The following is a 27,601-nucleotide window of genomic DNA, read 5'->3' as shown; positions in this document are numbered from 1 at the left end:
TATTTTAGTTGGGGGACCAGGGTCCCCTGTATGTCAATCCTGCGTCCACTGAATATGTACTTGCCAGGGTGGCTTTGCAGTCAAAAACAAATCACACACCTGCTATCAGCAGTTCTTCTCTATAATCTGTGCACTTGGTATTTAACTGGGTTAAGATTTAGTGGCCTGGAAAGTAGGCCCCAAAGATCTGTTAATTGTTAAGTCCTGATTAACCTGTATGAACACTTGAGTGAGATATAACAATACACAGATCTTTACTTTTACTGTTTCACAAAGGGCTTAAAGGGGAACATTCACATTTTAGACTTTTTTAATGCAGGATATTTTATTAAAACTATTTAGCAGGAACAAAGCAAAACTGTAACCCACATGTTTCACATGTCTTTTTCACAGAGCCAAAAGTTTAGGTTTTCACATGCAGCATCATTCCAGTTGTTTTCATAATCATAGTAGTGATTTATTACTACACAATCTTCATTTCTGCGTTTAAAATTGTTGGGTTCCCCAGAGTACCAGAAGCTGAAAGATAAAGAGGACAAAATCGCAACACAAACACGTGCAAATTAGAAACAACTTAAAATCAACAAGTTCATGATATTTACAATCTAAACATGTAAATAGAGGAATTATTTAATTTGATAAATTTTTAAAGTGGAAACCTTGCCGTCAATGGAGTCTCATCCACCCATTTCCAAACTCCTTCTGTCTCTCTGTCAGTCAGTCCAATCCACATTACCTTCTGCTGCAGCCTTATGAATTCCTTACACATAAACATAAACATGCAGCAATCAACCATTGAAATGATGTCACACACATTTTTGTTTTACTTAAATGTTTCACTCTGTTATCTAATTATATCATAAATGAACATACCTGTTCTTCTGTGTTGCTGATGATCGCCAAGACTGCGCCTCTCTGCAAACAGTCATCTCTACTGTCTTGCCAAGTTTTCGTGATTGAAGAAATATAATAGAAACTGCTGTTGAAATACAGCCAACCTTGTTGCGCATAGTGAGCTTTCATGAGAAGAAAGAATGAACTGTAGTTACAGTATTGTACAAACCTAAATAACACCTGTGAAATAAGTGTCAAATGTTAAAAGATACAACATAGTTTTCATTTGAATGTGTTTGTTTGGTATTGTGTATATAGTGTATAGTGCTGTGAATGGGTATATCCCCTGTCATGTGTTGTTGTTTGAGCTGGTTATTTGTGGAACCAAAATGCAGAGACACAGAAGGAAGGAGTAAACTTAAAATGAACATTTATTGATGAAAGCCCAAACTACACAAGATCAAAAGCACTAGAAGATACCTGGAGGAGGGAGGTAAAGAGCTAGTGTACACACAGATGTGAGAGCTGAGGGATGGTGCCACAATAGACAGAGGGAGACAGACACAATATATCTTCCTGATAACGAGGGGATAGGTGGCACAACTGACATAATGAGATGGGGAAGTAAACACAACACAACACGTAGAAACAACAGAAGTGGGAAAATAAAATGAACCTGACACAGAGGGAAGATAGGAGGGAAACCAGGGAACATAGAAAGATGAAATACAAAAACAGACGTGACTTAGAAGAACAGAAACTAAACAAAACCCAACAGTGATGTCAGCAATGACTAAAACGATTCAGAAAATTCTGCATAAGGCAGTACAGTAAGGAAATCATAAAGAGCATTTTCACCTATACCCAATAACTGGTTGTGCAATCCTGGCAGCAAGAAAACGATATGATCATGTTATGAGTATGAGTATGAGTTTCATGCTCACACTTACCAAAGTCCTCTAGCTTCCTCTTCAACTCCTCTCTCTCTTTTGTCAGGAAATTCAGCTGTGAAGCTGCCATAAGATAAGAGAGACGAGCTGTTACATACATTGCCAGTTTTCTGATAACTAATGGAAACACGTGTATTCACCAATATAATCGAGTTGCCTCTCCTGCTCTTCTCGCTCCTTATTCATAGAATCCTGCAAAGCTGATATTTTTAGAGAGCTTACCAACACTTGAAACATAAGCAGAGCATGATAAAAACATAATTTTAAACTGAATGTATTGCATAAATGTATGAAAGTATACACTACCAGGTAAAAGTTTGGGCACATCTTCTCATGTAATGGTTTTTCTCTATTTTCATGAATATTTACATTGTAGTCTCACTGAAGGCATCAAAATTATGAATGAACACATATGGAATTATGTAGTAAACAAAAAGGGTTAAATAACTCAAAATGTGTTATATATTTTTGATTTTTCAAAATAGCCACCCTTTGCTTTGATAACTTGCACACTCTTGGCATTCTCTCGATGAGCTTCATGTGGTAGTCACCTGAAATGGTTTTCCAACAGAGTTACCAAAGATGCTGAGCACTTGTTGGCCCCTTTGCCTTCACTCTGCGGTCCATCTCTTCGACTGGGTTCAGATCAGGTGACTGTGGAGGCCAGGCCATCTGGGGCAGCACTCCATCACTCTCCTTCTTGGTCAAATAGCCCTTACACAGCCTGGAGGTGTGCTTGGGGTCATTGTCCTGTTGAAAAATAAATGCTGGTCCGACTAAACGCAAAGTGTATGGTATGGTATTGTGACTGCACTTGGGGACACATTCAAAGTTTTAACAAATTAATAACTGACTTATTTTCAGTTCTTAAAGTAATGATGGACTGTCGATTCTCTTTACTTAGCTGATTGGTCCTTGCTATAGCATGAATTCTAATAGGCTGTCAGTTGTGTACCAAACTGACTTCTGCACAAGATAACTGATGGTCGCAACCCCATTAAGAAGGTAAGAAATTCCACAAATGAACCCAAACAAGGCACACCTGTGAAGTGAAAACTATTTCAGGTGATCATAAAGCTAAGTAAGAGAAGGCCAAGGGTTAGCAGCACTGTCAACAAAGCAAAGGGTGGCTTCTTTCAGCAATCTAAAACTTACATCAAGTTCTTTATCATTTTTTTTCTTGCCTACATTCTTCCATATATCTTGCTTCATATATTTGATATCTTCAGTATGTATCTACAATCTAATCTTCCTCTTCACATTAGTCAATCAACATCAGTGCTGGTTTTTAAATTCAGATTAAAAACGCATTTTTATTCACTGGCTTTTGACTCTGACTTGTATTTACTTATATTTTATTGTTTTTACAATGTTTATTATTTTATTGTATTTATTATTCCTATTGTATCTCTTATATTTCTGTTATTCAGCACTTTGGTAAGCCTTGCGCGTTTTTAAGGTGATATATACATAAACTATGATGACGACGACAATGTAGAAAGTAGTAAAAATAAAGACAAACCATTAAATGAGAAGGTGTGTCCAAACTTTTGATTGGTAGTGTATATAGTTCGTGCTTATTTGCACACTGTAAAATTTTATCCATATTTCTGGCAGCTTTATTGAATTATTATGTGGCATTTATAAAACCTGACAAATTATGTGTGCACAATATTTAATAAGCATTTATTTGTGACTATTAGAGGGCTTTTATCCCCATGATGTTTACCAAAGTTGATCTTCTTCAAACTGTCTTCTACATTAGTTCGATTTTCACAGGTAACATCAGTACCTAGTGTAGAGATTAGCAAAATATCAGATTATGACCACCCAACACAACATTTTTCTTTAAAACTATTCTTTTAAATAACCGTAACAATAAACTAGCTTAGGGACATCATGCATCATTTATACATAAGATGGCAACAGTGGTGATAGACCATTCTGTTGTCTGTTTCCACAATAACAACATTTATTAACATGAGTATTTAAGTTATAATTAAAGCCATCTTACGCAGAGCCAGACGCAGGGAAACATTGAGAGCAGCCTGTAGGATACATAAGAGACAAAAGCTCCCAGCAATCCATTTATGCAGCTTTCCTCCTGTAAAGGACCACACACACACACACACACACACACACACACACACACACACACACACACACACACACACACACACACACACACACACACACACACGCATTCATTACACACACTAAAAAGTGTAAAAAAAACCCACTAAAATTTCATTTGTGTCTTACCTGACACAGATGCAGCAGCTTCAACGCTTTCATCAGTGATCCGGTTCAAGCCAACACTCCTGGCTGGAGAGCTGAGGGTTCTAATATCCGGAACCATACCAGATTCATCTCTATGGCCTTTCATGTTTAACAGAAATTGATGTGACCTTGCACAACCGTTAGTCACTGTGCATTGTTTTTCAAGTTGCTTACACAGGAAAATACTTTCTTCCTCATTTGTCTTTTTTTTTTTCAAGAAATGTCATCACACTTTTAACCTCATTTGGACAGGAAGGAAGAGACGCATATAAAAGTGTCTAGCAAGCAGCAGATGTCCTGTCTTTTTGTTTTTTCATTTTTATTGTTTGTTTTTTTAAAATCAGTACTTTATCAAAATGACACTTTACCATCCACACCCTTTACTTCTGTCACACATTCTATTATCAGAACATTATTTCTTTATCTGTTGTACTTACTCAAAAGAAAAATATTTGTTTTTTCATGTTTGTCTCTTAAGGCTGTGTTACTGCCTGTCTGGTTAGTTTGATTATAACTACATTTATTTTAAAACAGTTATGTGAACAGAAGAAACAAAGATATTTCTATATATCTATTTGCATCTTATAATTTGCCTGAATTTTTATAATGGAGACCTTTATTTGGTTCATTATTATCTTTAACCTTAAAAGTTACTCTAGACACTGTTATCCACACAGCAAGCGGCGCTACAAACTGGTTAATACTTCACTTCACCAAAAGCACAAAATTGGTATGCTGTTACAGAATGCAAATTTTAAAAAAATCAATGAATCATAACACATTCATAGTGTAAGAAACCTCCAGAGCATTATGTTAGGTTTTGTAAGTTTTGTCATCAGTTAATTTGTCATTCTAAATGTTCGGCTCCTCAGTTTATTCTTCAGAGTTTATTCTTAATATATATATTTCTTAACAAGCTTAAATTAAAAATTAGTTTGAAGTACAACTCTCCATCAGAGGTGCCTGAACATTTTAATTAAGATTTCCAGTAATTATTTTCCCAAGCATGACCAATAATTTCTGAATTATGAGGTTTATTTGCAGCAAAGGTGGGAAGTAATGAAGTACAAATACTTTTAATACTGTACTTAAGTAGAATTTTTAGTAATCTATTCAACTTTTTACTTTTATTCCCTTGTTAAAGAAATATGAGAACTTTTTACTGCCTACATTTTCAAAACAGGCTGGTATGTAGCATAAAAGAGAAGGAGGAGCCAAACCCATTTACCATAGTCAGAGTCAAAGTAGACTGGAACGAGTGCACATGTCTGTAAGTTATAGTTGCGTACTTCATCAACTATCTAGCACTACAGAAGAGGAGCGAGAAAAGCAAGTAATTTCAAATGCAACATTTATATCCAATCAACAAACATTGGTGAACACAGTTTCTGTTTACAGTTTGTTACACAGTGTGTTGCTTGCTAAAAGTACAGCTGCTGTATTTCACAGGGAGAGAAATAAAAGTTAACTTCACTCAGTGATGGAGAAAGATAAAGACAGTGTAGGAGAGGAGGAAGAGATTAGATTTAACCTCTGCTAAGTGGTATGTGTTTGTATTGTGTTCAGGAAGTGGGGACAGTAGAAGGAAGTTTGACTTTAAGCATCAGTTTGCTAGGACCACACAAAGACAAATGTGTCCTACAGTTAAGGGTATAAGAATATGGAATTCTCTTCAAGATAATCTCAAGAGGTGTACAAACATGCACCGTTTTAAAATGTGTTATATACTTAAAAGGATAAATCAATATGAAGAACATGAAAGTAATTTGGGCTAAATGTGGAAGGAAAAATTTTCATTGCCATTTAGTGCTGTATATTGCTGATTATACAGATTTGTTGTTTAGTTTTGCATTGTTACATAAAAATACACGTTAGAGGGATTTTTGGGGGTTACTGGCGTCCTCTTGTAAGAATAATTGGATTGCACATAAGGGGCAGGTGCTAACAAGAATTTATTCTTCTTCCTGCTCCTTTTCACCCATGGGTGCAGTGTTATATTAATGGGAAGGAGGATCTGTATGTGGGAAACGAAACACTGTTGAACCATGTGTGAAATAAATAAAGAAATTAAATGAAATGAAATAAACTGGAAATTTAAATCTTACATCTAAGTGCTCATAAAGCTGCTGCGAAACCAACTGAGGTAGGCTAATGTGTCATTTAAAGGTTTCATGAAAATGCACCATAGTTCAGGATAATCTAGTTAGCTTGCATTAATATGATGAATTTAAAATAAAGCATTGTGTTTGAGTGGTGCACAGTGGATGGTGTGCTCATGGTCAGAGTTAGGTTACATTAAGTATAGCAGAGATGAATTTGAAGTGAAACTACAGAAGTTAAAATAATGCTAAGATTAATTCACCTTCATACTGTTTAGTATAATGACACCATAAACAGTAGTGCCAGTCAAACTCACCCAACAGAAAATATAGCTACACTCAACAAAAATATAAACGCAACACCTTTGTTACTGCTCCCATTCCCCATGGGATGGACGTAGAGACCTAAAATTCATTCCAGATACACAATATAACCATCCCTCCCAAACAGTGGTCACAAATCAGTCCAAATGTGTGGTAGTGGGCACATCTGCCATATTGAGATAATCCATCCCACCTCACAGGTGTGCCACATCAGGATGCTGATCTGACATCATGAGTAGTGCACAGGTGTACCTCAGACTGCCCACAACAAAAGGCCACCCTGGAATGTGCAGTTTTTTGCGCTATTGGGGGTCTGGGGACCCAGAACCGGTCAGTATCTGGTGTGACCACCATTTGCCTCATGCAGTGCAACACATCGTCGCATGGAGTCTATCAGATTGTCAATTGTGGCCTGTGGAATGTTGGTCCACTCCACTTCAATGGCTGTGCGAGGTTGTTGGATATTCGTGGGAACTGGTACACGCTGTCGTATACGCCGGTCAAGCACATCCCGAACATGCTCAATGGGTGACATGTCCGGTGAGTATGCTGGCCATGCAAGAACTGGGACATTCTCAGCTGCCATCTGCCCTGAACAATGTGAACCATGATTCATCCGTGAAGCGCACACCTCTCCAACGTGCCAGACGCCATCGGATGTGAGCATTTGCCCACACAAGTCTGTTACGGCGACGAGCTGGAGTCAGGTCAAGACCCCGATGAGGACGACGGGCATGCAGTTGAGCGTCCCTGAGACGGTTTCTGACAGTTTGTGCAGAAATTGTTTGGTTGTGCAAACCAATTGTTCCAGCAGCTGTCTGGGTGGCTGGTCTCAGACGATCTTGGAGGTGAACCTGCTGGATGTGGAGGTCCTGGGCTGGTGTGGTTACACGAGGTCTGCGGTTGTGAGGCCGGTTGGATGTGCTGCCATATTCTCTGAAACGCCTGTGGAGACGGCTTATGGTTGAGAAATGAACATTCAATGCACGGGCGACAGATCTGGTTGACATTCCTGCTGTCAGCATGCCAATTGCACGCTCCCTCATTGCTTGTGGCATCTGTGGCATTTTGCTGTGAGACAAAACTGCACATTCCAGGGTGGCCTTTTGTTGTGGGCAGTCTGAGGTACACCTGTGCACTACTCATGATGTCAGATCAGCATCCTGATGTGGCACACCTGTGAGGTGGGATGGATTATCTCAATATGGCAGATGTGCCCACTACCACACATTTGGACTGATTTGTGACCACTGTTTGGGAGGGATGGTTATATTGTGTATCTGGAATGAATTTTAGGTCTCTACATCCATCCCATGGGGAATGGGAGCAGTAACAAAGGTGTTGCGTTTATATTTTTGTTCAGTGTATTTTTTAATTTTTCTCTTTTGCTCATTTTCTACTTAATTGATTCAAGCTGATTGAATTAGAATTCAAGTTAAAACTGATGTAAAGGTTGTATTTTAATTTATTAATACTATTTTTTTTTTAGATTAGATTAATATAGCACAAGGGTTTGTTTAGCTTTGCACAAAGCTTCTTACAAAGAGTTATTTTTTCCTTTCTTGCTTTGAGTACATTTCAGAGCCTGTACTTTTTCAGTTTTACGCGAGTAAATAAGTTGAAAACGTAGGCACCACAGAACACAGAACTGAAGTCTACCTTCCCCACCTGAGGAACAGGTATGGGTGCAGGGACAGTCTGGGTCCTGCCACTGTCACCCTAGGAACAGGGAAAGGAGGAGGAACTTGCCGGACACAGGCCTCTCCCACCCAAGAACAGGTACGGGTACAAGAGTGGACTGGACCTCGGCTGGCCTCATCCTAGGAGCTGGTATGGGTGGAGAAACCTGCTGGAGGCCAGTGACCCCCGTCTGAGGAACTGGTACGGGTGCTGAGGTTGACTGGGCCTCGGCTGGAAGTAGGCACAGGAGCATTTGATGGATGAACACTAGCTTTCCCTGCACCCGAGGAACTGGTACGGGTGCAGGGACAAGCTGAGTTGTAGCTTTTCTGGGTACTGGAACAGTCACCTTCACTTGGGGAACTGGAGTGGGCGCAGGGCAAGGCTGGGTCTAAACCACTCTGGGATCATGGACAAGGACAGGCTGGGTCCCAGCCACCCTCACCCGAGCAACAGGTACAGGTGCAGGGGAAGGCTGGGTTCAAGCCACCATGGGAGCAGGAACAGGTGAAGCAATAGACTTAGGGATGAAGGATGAGAAACACAAACAGTCTTAGATTATTCAGGTGGTGATACCTGGCAGTTTTTGAGGGGAAAGTGATGCAGACACACTCTGGTCGCAGGTTGTTGGTCTGCACGAGAAGAGCGGCAGTGGTGGAAGCCTTGTCTCTCTTTGGCTGAGGAAACAGGAAAACTAGGGAACTGAGCCTACGATTGCCCCAAACAGGAAACCTCTGAAACACTAGGAACTAAACAAGTGAACACTAATGAGTCAAATACACAGCTGCGGGGGATGAGGGAGATCATGACAACGAACACAAGAAAATGCACACAATATAAAGACACGAGTGAATCAGAGCAGAGAGGAAACACCTGAGGAACATGGCTGGACAATAACTAATGAGACAGGGGAACAAGCACTGAGATGTGACTTACAAACCAAAGAGAGAGCGAGGGACACACTGTAAATGTAAACAACCAGACATGACTACACATGGGGCGTGGAGCAGGGGGGGAACCTAAAGAATAGATGGGAAAACTAATGCGGCCTAAGAATACAAATATTAAACAGAGGGTTAATTATAGTAACCAACATAAGGAACAGAATCTCAACCTCAGAATATTAAATAAACCAAAAGTCCAAACACAAATGCTGGGTCACAGACTCAGGACCATGACACATATATTAAACATGTTTTTTGTAAGATATGTTGAAAAACCATTTATCATTTCCCAGTCATTCAAACAATGTACAGTTGTCAGCCAAAGATGACGTGATGAAGAGAATTTAGTGTCAGCAGTGATTGTGAAAAAAATTAACCTAATGGCAGATATGACATTATGTGGAAAAGGATATGTATACGTCAGGTGGGTTAAAGTTTTGTTCCCCAATTTGAAGTGCCCTTGAGCATGACAACATACTTTAAGGCTTAGATTCATCATTTGTTAGACTTTCAGTTTGCTTCCCCTATTTTTACCATTTCCAAATCTGTTAACCACAATGCATGAGTATATTTCCTCACCCATCATTGCTGAAGAAATACACCAACAGAGGACAAACAGTTCAATGATCAGACAGCACTGAAGTTTTGTTCCTGTTGATGCCTTCAGAGTGTTGCAGGTAATGGAGAAAATGGAGACTAGAAATGAGCTGCAAAGATGCAATGGGAAATGCAGGATGGACAATAATAAAGGTAATGACAGTAATGACATATATATATATATATATATATAGAGAGAGAGAGAGAGAGATAGATAGATAGATAGATAGATATGAATGCAGTGAATGGCATATGTTTTAACAGAATAGGCTTCACATATTACAACATACTAAAAATGATTTCGATTTTTCAGAGAGACGACTCCTTCAGCTGCTTTTCCTCAGCTTTGGTGTGCTGTGTGTCATACAAGCCACTCTCAATCTTGCTTTACGCCTCACATGTGAGCATCATTCCTTATCTATGAAATTCAAAAGAAAGAAAAAATATCCACAAACTGCCTTCATTGTGTGGATGCTTTAAGCATCCACACTATTGAGTTCCTGTTTCTCTTTATTCTTTATTGTGTGGATGCTTTAAGCATCCACACTATTGTTTTCCTGTTTCTCTTTATTCTTTATTATTATTATTCTTAGGACTTCCGTACACTTTTCGCCGTTTAACTACTTCCACAATTTTTGTGCTATTTTCACCGTTCAAACTTTAAACTATTCAGCTATTTTTGCTAATTCCTGCTATATCTTTTGGTATTTTTAACTATTATACTTTTTAAAATATTCCACTTTTTTCCTTTAATTTGTCCCATTGAAATGAATGGGAAACTTCAGCAATTCTGCTAAAATTTGCTTGTTTTTGAAACTTAACTACTTCCTCATACTTTCACCTAGAACAACCATTCAAATTTTAAAATGTTCACAAATTATTGGGCTATTCAGGTATAATTCAGCTTTTTCAAATCTTTTACTGTTTTACTTTTATGCCTCTTAAAGTTTTGAGTTGCAAAATTGTGATTTTTCACAAAATACATGCGTTGTTATGGTTGCTATGCTCTTGGCTTCCAGTGTGCCACTGAAGGTTTTGCAATTTTCACTTCATGTCCGAACAACTGTTTGCTACTTGCTCAATTTTCACTCAACTTCCACAAATTATACATCAAAATGTAGGTATTTTTGCTGGCTTTCAGAAAATGTCACCATCATTGTTGTGGGATTTATAGAATTTTGGCAAATCTCCTCAGACCAACACAATGTCAGAAAACTCTCCATATAAAGTGAATGGAGAGCTTGTTCAAAATCACCGCTGGATTTCTGTAATGAGAGGCATATTCGAATCGTCATATCTCCTTAACAAAGCAAAGTTAAGACATGAGGCTTGTCCCCGAATATCTTCAGACACCCCTGACGCTCACAATTCAAGAATTTCTTTCTCACCTATTACCGTTCTGAAATGAGTTGGACTTGTTTGAGGGTAGGAAATTTGTCCTTCGCTCAGATTTCTTCAGATTTCAAACTGTGGAAATGAACCACTTTTTTCTCTCGTCATAACTTTTTGTTGGATTTCCACAGAGACCTGAAAATTTCTATGACTGTTCACCAAAGCCTGCTGTCTCTTACTGTGAAAGAATGATATCGATACTCCAAATAGATTTAGAGTTAGAAAGCGTTGTTTGAGGGCAAGTCAAGGCAGTTTTTGCTTCGCTCTGCTCAGTTATGGTGCATTAGAAGTCTAATATCTTTAATAATTCATATTTTAATGATAAATTGTTAACACTGGAAGATTCCCCCATCTCTTCTGAACAAAACGGTGTAAGAATGACCGCTTTAGCCCCTACGGTTAGGAAATTATGGTCATTTGTTTGAGGGGAGTCCTCACTATGAGAAATAGGCTGCAATAATCCTGTGCCTCTCTGTCCTGCGTGTGTAAAAAGATGCACCTGTTTTGGCGGGAAAACGTAAACAGCCACTCTGATTGGTGGATTTAAATTCAGCAGCTCTCTCCCTCTGTGTCTGTCTGTGTGTGTGTGTGTGTGTGTGTGTGTGTGTGTGTGTGTGTGTGTGTGTGTGTGTGTGTGTGTGTGTGTGTGTGTGTGTGTGTGTTTAGTGGGAGAGAGAGGACCCTGCCCTTATTTGGCAGCATGTCATTGTAGGATTTAAATTGAATATAGTTAGACTGGTTGACTGGATTAGAGCCTGTGTTTGTGTGTCCCTCTGTGCATTTGTGTTCCAATATGCCTCCATATTTGTAATTTTGTAAGTTATTACTATTCTGCTAAATCATACTATTTCTGCTTTTCATAGGATTTGTGCCTAATATAGTATTTCTGCTAAATATAGTATTTCTGCTTTTTATAGGATTTGTGCCTAACATAGTATTTCTGCTTTTTATAGGATTTGTGCCTAATATAGTATTTCTGCTTTTTATAGGATTTGTGCCTAATATAGTATTTCTGCTTTTTATAGGATTTGTGCTTAATATAGTATTTCTACTAAATTATAGTATTTCTGCTTTTTATAGTATTTGTGCTAAAACATAGTATTTCTACTAAATGTAGTATTTCTGCTTTTTATACTATTTGTGCTAAATTATAATATTTCTGCTTTTTATACTATTTGTGCTAAATTATAATATTTCTGCTTTTTATACTATTTGTGCTAAATTATAATATTTCTGCTTTTTATACTATTTGTGCTAAAACATAGTATTTCTACTAAATGTAGTATTTATGCTTAATCATACTATTTCTGCTTTTTATAGGATTTGTGCCTAATATAGTATTTCTGCTAAATTATAGTATTTCTGCTTTTTATACTATTTGTGCTAAAACATAGTATTTCTACTAAATGTAGTATTTATGCTTAATCATACTATTTCTGCTTTTTATAGGATTTGTGCCTAATATAGTATTTCTGCTAAATTATAATATTTCTGCTTTTTATACTATTTGTGCTAAAACATAGTATTTCTACTAAATGTAGTATTTATGCTTAATCATACTATTTCTGCTTTTTATAGGATTTGTGCCTAATATAGTATTTCTGCTAAATTATAATATTTCTGCTTTTTATACTATTTGTGCTAAAACATAGTATTTCTACTAAATGTAGTATTTATGCTTAATCATAGTATTTCTATATATTTCTGCCAGGTCCCCAGGCAGCCAATCCTCTGTGAGGACTTAGACATTCAAATTTTCAAATCAGGGCCTGCACGGTTTCCCAGCCAATCATATATGTGTCCTGAGGCATTCAAATTTGCATATTGGGGCCTTCATGGCTTCTAAGCCAGCCAATCATATCTGAGGGCTGAGGAATTCAAATTCACAAATCAGGGCCTGCACGGCTTCCCAGCCAGCCAATCATATATGTGGCCTCAGGCATTCAAATTTGCATATTGGGGGAATTCGTGGCTTCTAAGTCAACAAGTCATCCATGTCGTATATCTCTAAAAATTCACATTTTAATGATAAATTGTTAACACTGGAAGATTCCCCCATCTCTTCTGAACAAAACGGTGTAAGAATGACCGCTCTAGCCCCTACGGTTAGGAAATAATGGTCATTTGTTTGAGGGGAGTCCTCACTATGAGAAATAGGCTGCAATAATCCTGTGCCTCTCTGCTGCGTGTGTAAAAAGATGCACCTGTTTTGGCGGGAAAAAGTACACAGGCTCTCTGATTGGTGGATTCAAATTCAGCAGCTCCCAGGCTGACCTAGAAACTTACTTCTCTCTCCCTGTGCATTTTTTTGCTGATGTTTTCATTTAACAAGTATATTTGAGGGAACCTCAGCATGTTCAGCATTTTTTCAGCTGTCCATTTTGCTTTTCCAATTTTTCTGTTTAACTTATTACTATTGTGCTAAATCATACTGTTTCTGCTATTTTATAAGATTTGTGCTTAATATAGTATTTCTGCTTTTAATAGGATTTGTGCTTAATATAGTATTTCTGCTTTTTATAGAATTTGTGCTTAATATAGTATTTCTGCTTTTTATAGGATTTGTGCTTAATATAGTATTTCTGCTAAATTATAGTATTTCTGCTTTTTATAGTATTTGTGCTAAAACATAGTATTTCTACTAAATGTAGTATTTATGCTTAATCATAGTATTTCTATATATTTCTGCCAGGTCCCCAGGCAGCCAATCCTCTGTGAGGACTTAGACATTCAAATTTTCAAATCAGGGCCTGCACGGTTTCCCAGCCAATCATATATGTGTCCTGAGGCATTCAAATTTGCATATTGGGGCCTTCATGGCTTCTAAGCCAGCCAATCATATCTGAGGGCTGAGGAATTCAAATCCACAAATCAGGGCCTGCACGGCTTCCCAGGCAGCCAATCATATATGTGGCCTCAGGCATTCAAATTTGCATATTGGGGGAATTCGTGGCTTCTAAGTCAACAAGTCATCCATGTCGTATATCTCTAAAAATTCACATTTTAATGATAAATTGTTAACACTGGAAGATTCCCCCATCTCTTCTGAACAAAACGGTGTAAGAATGACCGCTCTAGCCCCTACGGTTTGGAAATTATGGTCATTTGTTTGAGGGGAGTCCTCACTATGAGAAATAGGCTGCAATAATCCTGTGCCTCTCCGTGCTGCGTGTGTAAAAAGATGCACCTGTTTTGGCGGGAAAAAGTGCACAGCCTCTCTGATTGGTGGATTCAAATTCAGCAGCTCCCAGGCTGACCTAGAAACTTACTTCTCTCTCCCTGTGTGTGTGTGTGTGTGTGTGTGTGTGTGTGTGTGTGTGTGTGTGTGTGTGTGTGTGTGTGTGTGTGTGTGTGTGACAGAGAGAGAGAGAGAGAGAGAGCCTTTTTATGGCATGACCTCATTCTAAGCTTCAAATTCAGTATATTTAGACTGGTTGACTGAATTGGATCTTGTGTGTGTGTCTCTCTGTGCATGTGTGTTTCCTCATGTGTACATATTTGTGATTGTGTGGCTGTTATAGGTTTTTTTGCTGATTTTTTTCATTTAACAAGTATATTTGAGGGACCCTCAGCATGTTCAGCATTTTTTCAGCTTTCCTTTTTGCTTTTCCAATTTTTCTGTTTAACTTATTACTATTGTGCTAAATCATACAATTTCTGCTATTTCATAAGATTTCTGCTTAATATACTATTTCTGCTTTTTATAGGATTTGTGCTTAATATACTATTTCTGCTTTTTATAGAATTTATGCTTAATCATACTATTTCTATATATTTCTGCCAGGTCCCCAGGCAGCCAATCCTCTGTGAGGACTCAGACATTCAAGTATACAGATCACAGCCTGCACGGCTTCCCAGCCAGCCAATCATATCTGAGGTCTCCCGTTTCCTCTCTCGTCATATCTCAGCAATAGATGTACAGAGAGCAATGAAAATCGCACTCAAAGTACACCGCTGATTCACCCAGTAGAAGAATTATGCTTCTAGTCCACCTAGTTTTTGAGTTACACAACGTTTTGTAACTCCAAAAAACGGTGTTTTTCGCCTCTCACCGCGATCTAATTCTGACTCCTCATCAGCCTGTTTTTCCAAAGCGGCCGCTCTCTTTCCCAGTGGCGCAGTTGGTAATGACACGGCTCTGCAAGCCAAAGATCGTGGGTTCGATTCCACCTTGGTCAACATGTTTTTTTTCCCTACAAATTAATACACTGTCACAGACCAGTAATTCATATTCATCATTTATTACAATTCTGCAAACTTTTATGATTTTACCAGCTTTTGATAATATGGACCTCACATTCTTGTTAACACTCCATGGCACAAATACTCTTCCCTTTAGGCTCTGTGTATGTGTGTGTGTGTATCAATATTTCTCCCATTTTAAAGTATTACTCCTCCATAATTGTATTTCTGTTCAATCAAAGTACTTTTACTACATCTTAGTACTTCTGCTCAATCATAGTATTTCTGCTAAATCATAGTATTTTTGCCAAATCATGATTTTTGTGCCAAATCATAACATTTGTGTTATGTTAAAGTATTACTACTAATTGGAGGAATTTCTGTCATGTTACAGTATATGTGCTAAATATAGTATTTCTGCCAAATCATACTATTTCTACTATGTTATATTTTTCTTTCTAAATACAGCATTTCTGCTATATAATTGTATTTCTGCTTTTTATACTATTTGTGCCTAACATAGTATTTCTGCTAAATTATAGTATTTCTGCTTTTTATACTGTTTGTGCCTAATATAGTATTTCTGCTTTTTATAGGATTTGTGTTTAACCTTCAGAGGTCCTTAGGGACATTTATTGTCTTTTGCATTTTTAATTTTAATATAGTATTTCTGCTAAATTATAGTATTTCTGCTTTTTATAGGATTTGTGCTAAAACATAGTATTTCTACTAAATGTAGTATTTATGCTTAATCATACTATTTCTATATATTACTATTCTGCTAAATCATACTATTTCTGCTTTTCATAGAATTTGTGCCTAATATAGTATTTCTGCTAAATTACAGTATTTCTGCTTTTTATACTATTTGTGCTAAAACATAGTATTTCTACTAATGCTTAATCATACTATTTGCATATTGGGGAATTCGTGGCTTCTAAGTCAACAAGTCATCCATGTCATATATCTCTAAAAATTCACATTTTAATGATAAATTGTCAACGCTTGAAGATTCCCCCATCTCTTCTGAACAAAACGGTGCAGTGACCGTTCTAGCCCTTACGGTTAGGAAATTATAGTCATTTGTTTTGAGGGGAATCCTTAATGGATAATGTTTATATATATATATTTGTCTTTAAAACATCTTTGCAGACTGACTGTCCTGGACTGGCTGTTGTTTTGTTTTTTTCAGGTCTGGTGAACTCAGCTCTTTGGTGTTGGTGTTCAGGAGTAGAGCCTTCTAATAATATTTATTCAAGTTATAGATTTAAAGTTCTGCGAGTTTTTTCTGTAGCAAATAAATATTGTATAGAATATTTAAAATCACCTACATTTTTGATGTTTACAATGCCCATTGTGTGTAATACTGGAATTTCCTACTACCCGTGAACGCCTCATCTTTTACCTGACTGCCGGACATCCGCCTTTCCGCACACTTCGCTGAGTCCGCTCTGGGTGAGTGCAGCTGCTCTGCTTCTCCTCTTCTCTCCTAAATGTTTATAGTCTGTTTGTGCGATTTAACGAGTTCTTTTAGTGATTTATAAAGCCAACCGAGGTATAACTCATATTAGAGTAACACAGTGGTTGCTTTTTCTTAGTGAAACTTTGTCATTTTTGTATGTAAAAGGAGTGTTTGATGAGCTAACAACCCGATGCTAATGCCTAGCGCTCCTTTGAGCCCAGTGTGAAATGAAGATTTGACGGTAAACCACGGTTATTGTGTTGTTTTATTAATTACATTTGGTGTGTTCGTGTTTGTCAGTCTGTTACATAAGGTGCAGTTAGTTCTCTTCACAAATCAGTTGGTTAAAACAGCCTCATTCTTTATGCTGTAAAGTTTTTAACGAACCGCCATCTTAGATTCAGTGTCAGCTGTCGGCAAGATCAAAGGAGCCATTTTACCGCCTCTGACCGAACACGGGAGAAAAAGAGTCACGTGTGTGCAGGTCTTGTGGGTTAATTAAGACAAAGGAGGGGGGGAGAAACTGAGGATTAAACATAGGCTATGTCCCCACATACACGGGTATTTTTGAAAACGGAGATTTTCCGTTTCTGTTTTAAAAAACAATCCCGTCCACACATAAATGCAGAAATGAAGGAGAACGCTGCTAGGAACATGCCAAAGCAGCAGGTGGCGCTATATTCCTAACCGTGTAGAAATGTTGGCCAATCAGAAGTCTAGAAGCCTCGGTGGGAAATGGTAAACAAAGATGGGGCATAGAAGCAGAACCGAGTCATATCTGTGTGGGGACAGTAACTGTGTGCGCATATGTAAGCATTTAAACACTGCAGAGAGAACAATTAACAGTAACCGTATTGTAGAAATGCATTTCACCGAAACAATAACGTGGCGCACAGTGTGACGTCAAAAAAGGCGCTGCGTTTTCTCCGTTTCCCTGTCCACACATAAATGCAAAAACGGAGTTTTCGAAAATATTCTGGCAAGCGTTTTTAGTTTTTCAGTGACCGAAAACGCCGTTTAAGTGTGGACGAAAGGTGCAAACGGATAGAAAAATCTCCATTTTCAAAAGTACCTGTGTACGTGTGGACATAGCCCAAGAATAATAAGAACTCCTAATATGTAGACTTTAATTTTTAAGAACTGTTTAACAAAGGCTTGTTTGTGCCAACCTAAATCTGCAGCACAGTTTAAATTCTCACTTTGTGGGAAATTAATGAAATAAACAACAGCCCACCTTCACATAAATAAAATATGGCAGTATATTATTATTAGTATGGTACATAGATATTTATTTTAAAACTACAGCATATTTACTATGATACTATGTGCAGTTGGTAATATTTTAGGAAGTAGAATTTGAATGCAGACCACCTCAAATATTAAAGCCTTAAAAATATGTCGTGCAGTTTTTCATGTATGAGTGTTTTGCAATCTTAAATGAGATGTAGACCAAAGAAAACAGAGGAGAGTTGTTGTTTGTATTCCAGCTGTAGTAAACAAAGAAGTTTAGTGAATCTTTTTGACAACAGAGAGTGATGCAGTATTGATGCTGATTTGAGTTTTCTGATCCTGTATTTTTGTTCTTTGTCTTTTGTTACACAGAGTGAAATAAAGCTTGGTTTTGCCTTTGCTGGTAAGTAAACAGTGATTGTAACTGAAGCAATATGAAATTGGGATTGTGTAACATTTTTAGCAATTTACATACAATAGTTTGGCTTTTTGTGATATCTTGCCATTTGCTCATGGGCAAAAACACATTTAGGATTTATAAGCAGTAAAGCCCCCCCCCCACTAGATCTCTGAGTGTCCCTAAAAATGTCCCTGAAGTTTAATAGGCCATTTATGTCTAATTTTAAAGGCTTATCAAAGCATTTCTGTAGTAATTATTGTTTTTATTACACATGTTAAGGCCATTTGAGACTCTGCAATTAAATTTTGCCCTCTTTAGACTAAAGTGAGTTCATTTTGTCTGAGGTACAGTGCTGGGAAAAGTCTTTCTTCCTTGCAGATTTATTTTGTTTATGCTTTTTTGTCACATGTTTCAAATCATCTAACAGGGATGATATGAATAAATACAAAAAAGCATTTTAAAGTGATGATTTCACGTATGAAGCAGAGAAAACCAAACCAGAGCTATCTGTTCTAATGTGAGAACATGCTGGTCTCTAATACCCAGCTGTGGAAGCCCTGATACGAAGAACTACCATCAAGCATTTATAGTATCAAGTATTATTTGTGATTGTTGCACGCTTTGAAACTGTGATGTTATCATTTGATCAAGTGTGCAGTGCGAGCAAATCATTGCTTGTGGTATCTGCTGTGTTATGTAATAGCACCAAAGTATTAGAGCTTTACGTTCATGAGGAATTTCTGTGGAATTGCAGATGGATAAAACGACACATCACCTTAATAAAGACAGAAATCTTTAATAAGGTGCAGAAAGAGAAGATGGGGTGTTTATAGTAAAGCTGTTGTAAACAAAGAATTTAACAGATTTTTTTTTTCACTACAGATTGTGATGCAGTATTGACTCTGATGCTGATTTCAGTTGTCTGATTCTGTATTTTTGTTCTTTTGTTACAGAGTGAAACAGAACTTCGGTTTTGCCTTTGCTGGTAAGTAAGCAGCAATTGTAACTGCAGTAATATGACATTGTCACTGTGTAACATGTTTAGCAACTTACCTAACGTAGTTTGGTTTTTGTGACATTACCATTTACTGATGGGCAAAAACAAATGGTCAGAATTTATACCTTGTAGCAGCAAAGGCCCCACACATGACCTCTGACTGTCCCTGAAGTTTAACAGGCCATTTGTGTCTGATTTTTATGTTTGAACACAAACAACTGTTTTTATACAGTTGTTCATGTTCTCCGTTTGTTTATGGATTTACCTAGCAGACATAACTATGAACGCATTTTAGGTGAGTTAGTGTAAGTGGTAGCTTAAACACTTAAGAGCACCACAGTTGTTGATTTATATCTTCACTCATATTCTGCTTATGTATTACATTAAAGTCAGACCACTATAGAAGTATTTTTGCCTGAGTGAACAGAAGTGGTAGGTTAAACATTTAAGCAATAATAAAAGACTAAGAGAACCAGAGTTGTGAGTAGGCAATGTTGTGTATGTTAAAGCCTGTGTGTAATTTATGTACACTAAGTTTAAATCAGTTTCTTAATAAGTTGCTTGATACAATGTGTTTGAAAATTATATATAAAAGGGAAATATTGCAAAATACAAAAAGATTCCTGCCAACAGGTACAATGGAAGGACTTTTTATTATAATTTTTAAGAAATTAATTGCAAAAATGGCGTGCCACTGTTGTTACTATAACATGTCAGAATTGACATGTATTTTAGGATTTACATATTCAGATCAGAACTAAAACCTAATGAGGTTTTCCGTTGATTCTAACAGTTGTGGTTTTTCCACACTTTATTAAGCACTGACTTGTGATAGAAAATGATGGAGCTAAAAAGCCATAATCTGTACCAACAAATATTGGTGCCTCTTCTTTGCACTTCTGTAGTATGCATGCCTTTATTACACATGTTATCGTCTTGTGAGACTCTGTAACTGAAGTTTGTCCTCTTTAGACTACAGTGAGTTCATAAAGGCTTGAAGAAATTGAGGATCTTACTAGTTATTTCATGTCACAGTAAATTGGATTGTGTGTGAAGAGGTTCAACAGTGTAAGTCATTAAACAGTGATCTGATGTGTTGTTTCCTTTCTCTAGGATACTGATCTGATCGTCGCAAGTCTGGTAAGTAAAGGTTTTGTCTGCGGTACAGTGCTGAGAAAGGTCTTTCTTCTTTGCAGATTTATTTTGTTTATGCTTTTTTTCACATGTTTCAAATCATCTAACAAGGATGACCTGGATAAATACAAAAAGCAGTTTTAAAGTGATGATTTCATTTTTGAACCAGAACAACCTGGTCTAATGTAAAAACATATTGGTCTCTAATACCCAGCTGTGGATGCCCTGATAGCAACAATTACCATCAAGCATTTACAGTAACTGGTAATGACTGGTTTACATCACTGGTTGATTTTGGTCCACTATAATTTCAGAATTGTCTTAATTAGATCCAAACAGGACAGGCAAAAAAAGAAAAGAAAAAAGTCTTAATTAAGGCCCAATATAGGGTTTTCAAGTCATACCAAGTACCACGGTGGTTAGCACTGTTGCCGCACAGCAAGAAGGTCCTGAGTTTAATTCCAACATCAGGCCGGGGTCTTTCTGTGTGGAGTTTGCATGTTCTCCCGGTGTTTGCGTGGGTTCCCTCCGGGTACTCCGGCTTCCTCCCACCGTCCAAAGACATGCAGCTTGTGGGGATAGGTTAATTGAATAATCCAAATTGTCACTAGGTGTGTATCTGCGAATGAATGTGAGTGCGAATGGTTGTCTGTCCCTGTGTGTTGGCCCTGCGACAGACTGGCGACCTGTCCAGGGTGTACCCTGCCTCTCGCCCTATGACAGGTGGGATAGGCTCCAGTGCCCCCTGAAAAGGATAAGCGGAAGCGAATGGATGGATGGATGGATGGATGGATGGATGGATGGATGGATAGGGTTTTCAAGTCATACCAAGTATCTTAATTTCATTAAAGTCCAGACTGATTCGTTTACACCAAGTGTTTTGTTTCATTCATTCAATTGGACTTGCTTGTGTGCTTCAGATCCTAAGTGTGATTAAACTTAAGCCCAGGACCTGATGAGTTGATGTAGGTCCTGAAGTAGTAAAGGAACTCTGGGACATCACAGTAACAGCACCATGTTTGACTTTAATGCTGGTGTTTTTCTCTCACTATAGATGATTCAGTTTAGTGCAGTTAGTCAGCACAGCTCTTGGTTATCATTGAGATATTATTAGGCAACTTGTTTTTGCCTGTTCAGCTACAACGTCTGGGAGGGTTTCTGTTTTCTGGGGTCTCCAGATCCTTAGAAATCTCTTTGTAAACCTTTACAGAACTATATGTGTTTGTTTCACATTAGAGCAGCTCACGACTAGCAGTTTAGGGACAATTAAATATTCACATAGGGCAGGGGTCTCAAACTCCACTCTTCAAGGGCCGGTGTCCTGAAGCTTTTCCACGTGTCCCTGTTACAAAACACCTGAATAACATTTGTAGGTCATTAGTGAGAGTATAGAATTTGACTGTGTTGAAGTGGCATCCCCGAAGACTGTTCAAATTTAAGTAATTTAAGTGTTTGGAAAAATGTACTTCTAAAAGTACTTTCATTGCATCATGTTCATTCACTCATGAGCTGCTATAACATGAATCAAATGGCTGAATTACCACCTCAGCATGCAGTCACGTTCTGTAGAGTTTTGCTAATGACCTACTAATGTTATTCAGGTGTGTTGCAACAGGGACACATAGAAAAGTTTCTGGACACCAGGCCTTAACGACCAGAGTTTGAGACCACTGGTGGTAGGGCATGGTGGATTTCAAAAGCTTCTTCCCTTAAATCACTGCCTAAAAACTGCTTTTTGTAATTTGTCATAATGACTTGCAAAATATAGGTGGGATGAAAACATAAACATAAGACATTTTATAGTGGCCTGATATTTTTATCAAGGCTGTTTTTTGAAAATAATCCTGCCCTAATTTACAAAAGATGAACTGTCTGAAAGTCATGTTTGTTTGTTTGTTTGTTTGTTTAAGAAATGTGGGAATGTCCAGCAAAGATCTTACATGCAACAGCTCAGATACAGCACTCACTTCTGTTCTTTTTATCATGAAATGATCTACAAAGAAATTATCATCATACTAAATTATGGTAATTAGGCCTTTATATCAGCTATGATAAGTTTATTATAGATTTAGTGTAGTGCTTATTGCTGTGTATCAAACATGCCCCAAATGTGACTGAAATATGTAGAAACTGCTGTGTAGAAACTAGCTGTCTCCAAATTTCTCATTTTGCCAAAATTCATACAGAGTGGCCTGAAACTGTCTGCTCTAACCTCAGTGTGTTGGTTTTGTTGGACCATATAATATTTACAGTAAGTTACTGTAGCAGCACGTCTTGGTTTGAGTTTAGACTTAGTTTATTGTTTTAATAGAACGTAAAAATGTCCTTATAACAGTTCCACCATCATTTGTTAAACATTGTCATTCTGTTCACTCGAATAATTTACTGTAGAAGTCTTTAGTATTTAAAGCCCTACATGTACTGTATTTTTGAGATTATAAGGCATAATGTCAATAAACAAGCCTGTTTTTAAGGCAGATTAAGCCGAACAAACAGTCAGATAAGTCCAACTTTATTCAAGTCATTCACAACAACTCTCAACACTGTTCAGTTGTAACACATAAAATACAGAACAATACACTCACTTTTTCAGTTCATTCCTCATCTACAAATCCATCAAACTCTTCATGGGTTGATCAGTTTGAAATCTGCTTCATAAGCATGTCTCTTAGCACGTGCCAGGTCCTTGTACACACACCATAATGTTATGTTGAAGCACCGTACGAATTACTCTGCGAGGGTCCTGACTATGGTAGCCATAATGCTCTGACAATACATCAAGCAGCGCAGCTTTGTAGCTTACCGAAGTATTACTAAAATATTTCACAGAATTTTGAGCGCTGTGTACCACAGAAATCCCGTTTGAGGTCAGTAAGCATAACCAGAATCGATACACTAGGCACATTGTATATTTTTGAGAAAATGACAGGATTTTAGGTGTGCCATATAGTCTGAAGAATATGGTAAATCCAAGCATGTTGGAAATACGACTAATTCCAGTCCTTTTGTGTCTTACAGGTGACCTGCTGCAGAAGATCCTCTCTCTCTCTATCATTATAAGCAATTCTGTCTATCCTATCACTCTCCCAACTCTATCTAATTTGAAAGCCATTCTATCTTGTATCCCTCTATCTCTACCGCTCTATCTAATTTGAAAGCCATTCCATCTTGTATCCCTCTATCTCTACTGCTCTATCTAATTTGAGAATCCAAGTTTTGAGAATCCTTTCAGAATCCAATTTTCAGAAATCCAAGTTACCAGAACTTGATCTATCTGTTACAGAATTCTGAGAGATCTCTGCTCTCACTGCTCTTTCTTTCCTGTCTTTAAACTCTCTCACATTCAGTCATTTTGCTGGAAATTACAAGTTGAATATACAGTAGTAGAATTACAGTACAGTAGAACTTATAGTAGAAACTACTTACACAGCCCTACATTTGTCATTTTAATTTTGCATTAGACTTTAGTTTGGACTGCTAGTTTGGCTTACTTTGATCAATTGTATAAAATATCACCTTTTTATAAGTTTATTTGTAATAAGATAATCTGGTTATTTTGTAATACATACATTCAGATAAATAATAAATTAGATCCAGTCTGTTAGTCTGTTTCATTGGCTATAACATTTGACTGCAAGTTTATAGTACTATTATTTAAGGACAAACCCATTTTGTCACTCAGTGTAAGTATTCAGTTAGTATTGTCATCGAGAAGCGCCTGAGGACTTCCTGTTTCCTGACTGCTGCAGAAAATCCAGCTGGAGAATCCTCATCACCAGTCATCTTATCACCACACCACCAAAGCTCCATATATTTGATTTCAATTTTAGATATCTGAAAGATTTACATAAACTCCCCTAAGAGCTAAGACTTTTAATATAGCCTGTTGATTGTTGAGATTTATTCTGCATATCATTTTACAGAAGTTGTAATTATTTATCAGTCTGGTTAAAAAAATATAAGTAAAATTATACAGTTTCAAAAAGAGCTACAATAAAACGGATCAAATTGTTTCCAGAGAACTTTGAATTTCCTTTATTTTGAGTTTGGAGTAGAAAATCAGCTTTTTATATATAATAGTACATTTCTCAGATTTAACAGTAATTTGAGGAGTTATACGTTTTTCTGTGTTTCAAGGTTCAGTTTTGTTTACATTTGTGTATAACCACATATAAGCTCCAGGTTGTACTTCAGCAAAATGCCAAGAAAAGGTCAAAGGTCTCAGTCTCAGAAGCTTAGACGTCAGAAGGAGAAAGAACAGCTGAATGTTTCTCAGAGCAGTGAGCAGGTAAAGGTGTGTGTTTCAACTTTTCCCAGCACTGAAGTGCAGAGCAGTGTTCAGACAGCCACAGTGTCTTATGCAGATGTGGTAAAGAAAGGTGTTCCCTCAGTGTCTGTCCCAGAGCCTGAAGTTATGCAGCTAATCCAGACTGAACCCCAGCTAACTGTACAAACACAGCATGATGAAGAGACAGCCACAGTGTCTTATGCAGATGTGGTAAAGAGAAGTGTTCCCTCAGTGTCTGTCCCAGAGCCTGAAGTTATGCAGGTAATCCAGACTAAACCCCAGCTAACTGTACAAACACAGCATGATGGACACGCTCCAGTACAGTCTCATGTACAGGTTACAAACAGTGAAAGTCCACGAGTGAGTAGCGTCTGTGCTTCCCGAAGCCAGGCCGCTCCTAGGTATGGAAAGTACCGGAATCAGCAATGCATGGCTAACAGTTTGGTTTTCCTGTCATTCTTACATGAGGATGAATTTATTACCAGAGCAGATCTAAACCGTGTGTTGGACAAAGGCCATGCCGTCTATTCAGATGCCAGACTGAGGTTTGTGAACAGTGTGTTTCTAGCCTGCGATGAACTTCCCTCAGTTGTTACCAGCCGCAGACACGAGTATCAAGTCGACATGTCTCAGTTTGCTCATTACGGCACATTTGATGGTACAGATCACTTTCCGAGCCTTGAACAGGGATTACAGTGTTTGGCTTCAGACGTTCGCTATGCTTTGCTAGTCATGGGAGGAACAGTCATCGCTGTTAGCAGGCTGACTTCAGGTGAATATGCATATTTTGACCCTCACCCACGTAAGTCTACTGGTATGCCATTGTCGCTAAGTGTAAGTGGTGGAACTGCAGTTATGTTGAAATTCACACGTCTTAATGACATGATTGACAGGATCAAACGTTTGTACAGAATGTTCAGCATCGCACCAAGCTGCACTTATGAACTACAGCCCATCGAGTTTCACAGTGAAAACGCTGCTGACCAAAGAGATGCTAATCAAACCACCGAATACAGACCAACAGCTACAACTGTTACAGCACCAGCTTTAAATGAAGCCGTTCATGAAATAAACTCCCAAAGATCTACTGACCAGACACAGAAGACTGTGAGAGACACTTTAACGACTGAAGTGACATCATCCAGAGTGGATTATTCAAATGAGACAGCTGCTACTGAAAACAACCATCTTCCTTCTGAGTATTTAGAAATAGAAACCTCTGCATCTTCTGTAAGAGACACTCAGGTAACATCAGATTCTGTTCCTCAGAATGATTCAAACAGTGCCTCCAGTTCAACTAAGATAACAGAGGAACTCTCAGATAAACTGCTGAAATATAGTAAACATGAAAGGCAAAAAATGAGGAGAAGATTATTGACCCAACAAAAGCTACCACAGAGAAAGGAAAATCAGAAGACGAAAGAAAGGCAGATGTACAGGTTTGATGAAAGCTTCAAGACAAAGAAAAAAAACTCAACTAAGAAGTGTAATGATCCTGATCACAGACAGAAAAAGAGTCTGTACAAAAATGAGCTGTATAAATTAAATGCTACCTATAAGGAGAAACACAGAGAACATTTGAGAAAGATGTATAGAGAAAGTGCTAAAATTAGAGAGAGAAAAAGAGAACGTGTCATAAGGACATATAGAGACAATCCCCTATTCAGAGATAAGCAGAAGGAACGTATAACAAGAACGTATAGAGAATCTCCCATATTCAGAGATAAGCAGAAGGAACGTATAACAAGAACGTATAGAGAATCTCCCATATTCAGAGATAAGCAGAAAGAGCGTATAAGAAGAATATACAGAACTTGTGCTGGATTCAGAGAGAAACATAAAGCTTACATGAGGTCATATGTATATAACCTATATAAAAAAAGCGAAGATTTTAAACAGAAAAAACGATCTTATATGACTAAGCGGTATGGAGAAGAAAAACAATTTCAGCAACAACACAAGGACAATATGAGAGAACGAATGAGAGTAAAATATTGGAACAGTATTTCTTTTAGACAGATGCATAATATCAGATGTGCAATGAACATAAAAAGAAAATATCGCCAGATGCATCGACCAGCTGAGACTTTACAGTGTCATCCAGAGAACACTTTAATGAATGAGGCCATATCTCGTTTCAGATCAAACATTAAGTCAGCACCATCTTATGTTTGTACTGTTTGTCTAAAAGCTTCTTTTCCTAATCAGGTAAAAATCTGCAAAAGACAAAATTACTCAAAACACCAGACTGTAGCTCATCAGTGTCTAACTGGTAAATATGTTCATGTGTGTGATGAAGCATGTAATGATCACTGCAGCTTTCCTGTTGAGAGAAAAAAAGAGTATATCTGTCACACGTGTCACAGTTCCCTCAAAAGTGGATGCATGCCCAGGCTTGCTGCTGTTAATGGTTTAGAACTGCAGGATATTCCAGCTGAACTTTGTGATCTCAACATTCTGGAGAGACATCTGATTGCCAAATGCATACCATTTGCTAAGATTATTCCTCTTCCAAAGGGGAGACAGAGACTCATACGTGGTAATGTGGTGTGTGTACCATCTGAAGTCCAACAAACAGTTGACAGTTTACCGAGGATCAGAAGCCAATCACAGATCATGAGGATAAAGCTGAAAAGACGACTGTGCTACAAAGGCCATCAGCTGTTCCAGACTGTCACCTGGTCTAAACTCATTCAAGCTCTGCGTAAACTGAAACAAATTCATCCACAGTACACAGATATTGTTATCAGAGATGATGCATTGCTTTGTGATCCAACGTTACCTGATGATGACAGCAGTGATGAAGCC

The 27,601-nt window shown here is 37.8% G+C and overlaps 2 protein-coding genes and 1 long non-coding RNA gene across 5 annotated transcripts in view; 2 read left to right on the top strand and 1 right to left on the bottom strand.

The window, feature by feature from the left end:
- Window positions 1–49: 49 nt before the first annotated feature.
- LOC146708073 (uncharacterized) lies at window positions 50–4,224 on the bottom strand. 3 transcript variants are annotated; one of them, XM_085459793.1, is made up of 8 exons: window positions 4,047–4,224; window positions 3,799–3,888; window positions 3,514–3,576; window positions 1,925–1,984; window positions 1,785–1,847; window positions 874–1,016; window positions 660–760; window positions 50–519 (listed from the first exon to the last, which is right to left on the bottom strand). In XM_085459793.1, exons 1-8 carry the CDS (start codon window positions 4,168–4,170, stop codon window positions 375–377), a joined length of 789 nt encoding a protein of 262 aa, XP_085315919.1. In that variant the 5' UTR covers window positions 4,171–4,224; the 3' UTR covers window positions 50–374. The 3 variants fall into 3 exon arrangements, with proteins under 3 accessions (XP_085315919.1, XP_085315920.1, XP_085315921.1); XM_085459794.1 differs by having other exon boundaries at window positions 874–938; XM_085459795.1 differs by having other exon boundaries at window positions 421–519; window positions 665–760.
- A 5,189-nt stretch (window positions 4,225–9,413) lies between these two features.
- LOC146708070 (uncharacterized) overlaps window positions 9,414–27,601 on the top strand; it is a 38,452-nt gene continuing 20,264 nt past the window's right edge. Inside the window, exons 1-2 of the mRNA XM_085459798.1 lie at window positions 9,414–9,861; window positions 10,022–10,108. Coding sequence (XP_085315924.1) covers window positions 9,792–9,861; window positions 10,022–10,108 — 157 coding nt within the window. The 5' untranslated portion in view covers window positions 9,414–9,791. The remainder of the gene's footprint in view (window positions 9,862–10,021; window positions 10,109–27,601) is intronic.
- LOC146708072 (uncharacterized) lies at window positions 16,328–24,104 on the top strand. The gene is made up of 5 exons (XR_014920915.1): window positions 16,328–16,737; window positions 18,347–18,377; window positions 19,328–19,359; window positions 20,485–20,511; window positions 23,524–24,104. It is a non-coding gene; the product is annotated as an uncharacterized LOC146708072 (long non-coding RNA).

The sequence above is a fragment of the Copadichromis virginalis genome, linkage group LG6 (genome assembly GCF_057382275.1).
Source record: "Copadichromis virginalis isolate Kocher_CV1m ecotype Utaka linkage group LG6, C_Virginalis_male_GT1.1, whole genome shotgun sequence".
NCBI classification, from domain to species: domain Eukaryota; kingdom Metazoa; phylum Chordata; class Actinopteri; order Cichliformes; family Cichlidae; genus Copadichromis; species Copadichromis virginalis.
The sequence above is the reverse complement of the archived record's forward strand: the minus strand, read 5'-3'. Positions and strand labels throughout refer to the sequence as shown.

What these genes read in the sequence shown, in the direction of transcription:
- LOC146708073 (XM_085459793.1), bottom strand. Translation starts at nt 4,170, where the DNA reads ATGAAAGGCCATAGAGATGAATCTGGTATGGTTCCGGATATTAGAACC. An exon ending in TCAGCAACACAGAAGAACAG is followed by an intron (nt 761 to 873) that starts GTATGTTCATTT and finishes TTTATGTGTAAG; the next exon opens with GAATTCATAAGGCTGCAGCA. An exon ending in GAGACTCCATTGACGGCAAG is followed by an intron (nt 520 to 659) that starts GTTTCCACTTTA and finishes TTTATCTTTCAG; the next exon opens with CTTCTGGTACTCTGGGGAAC.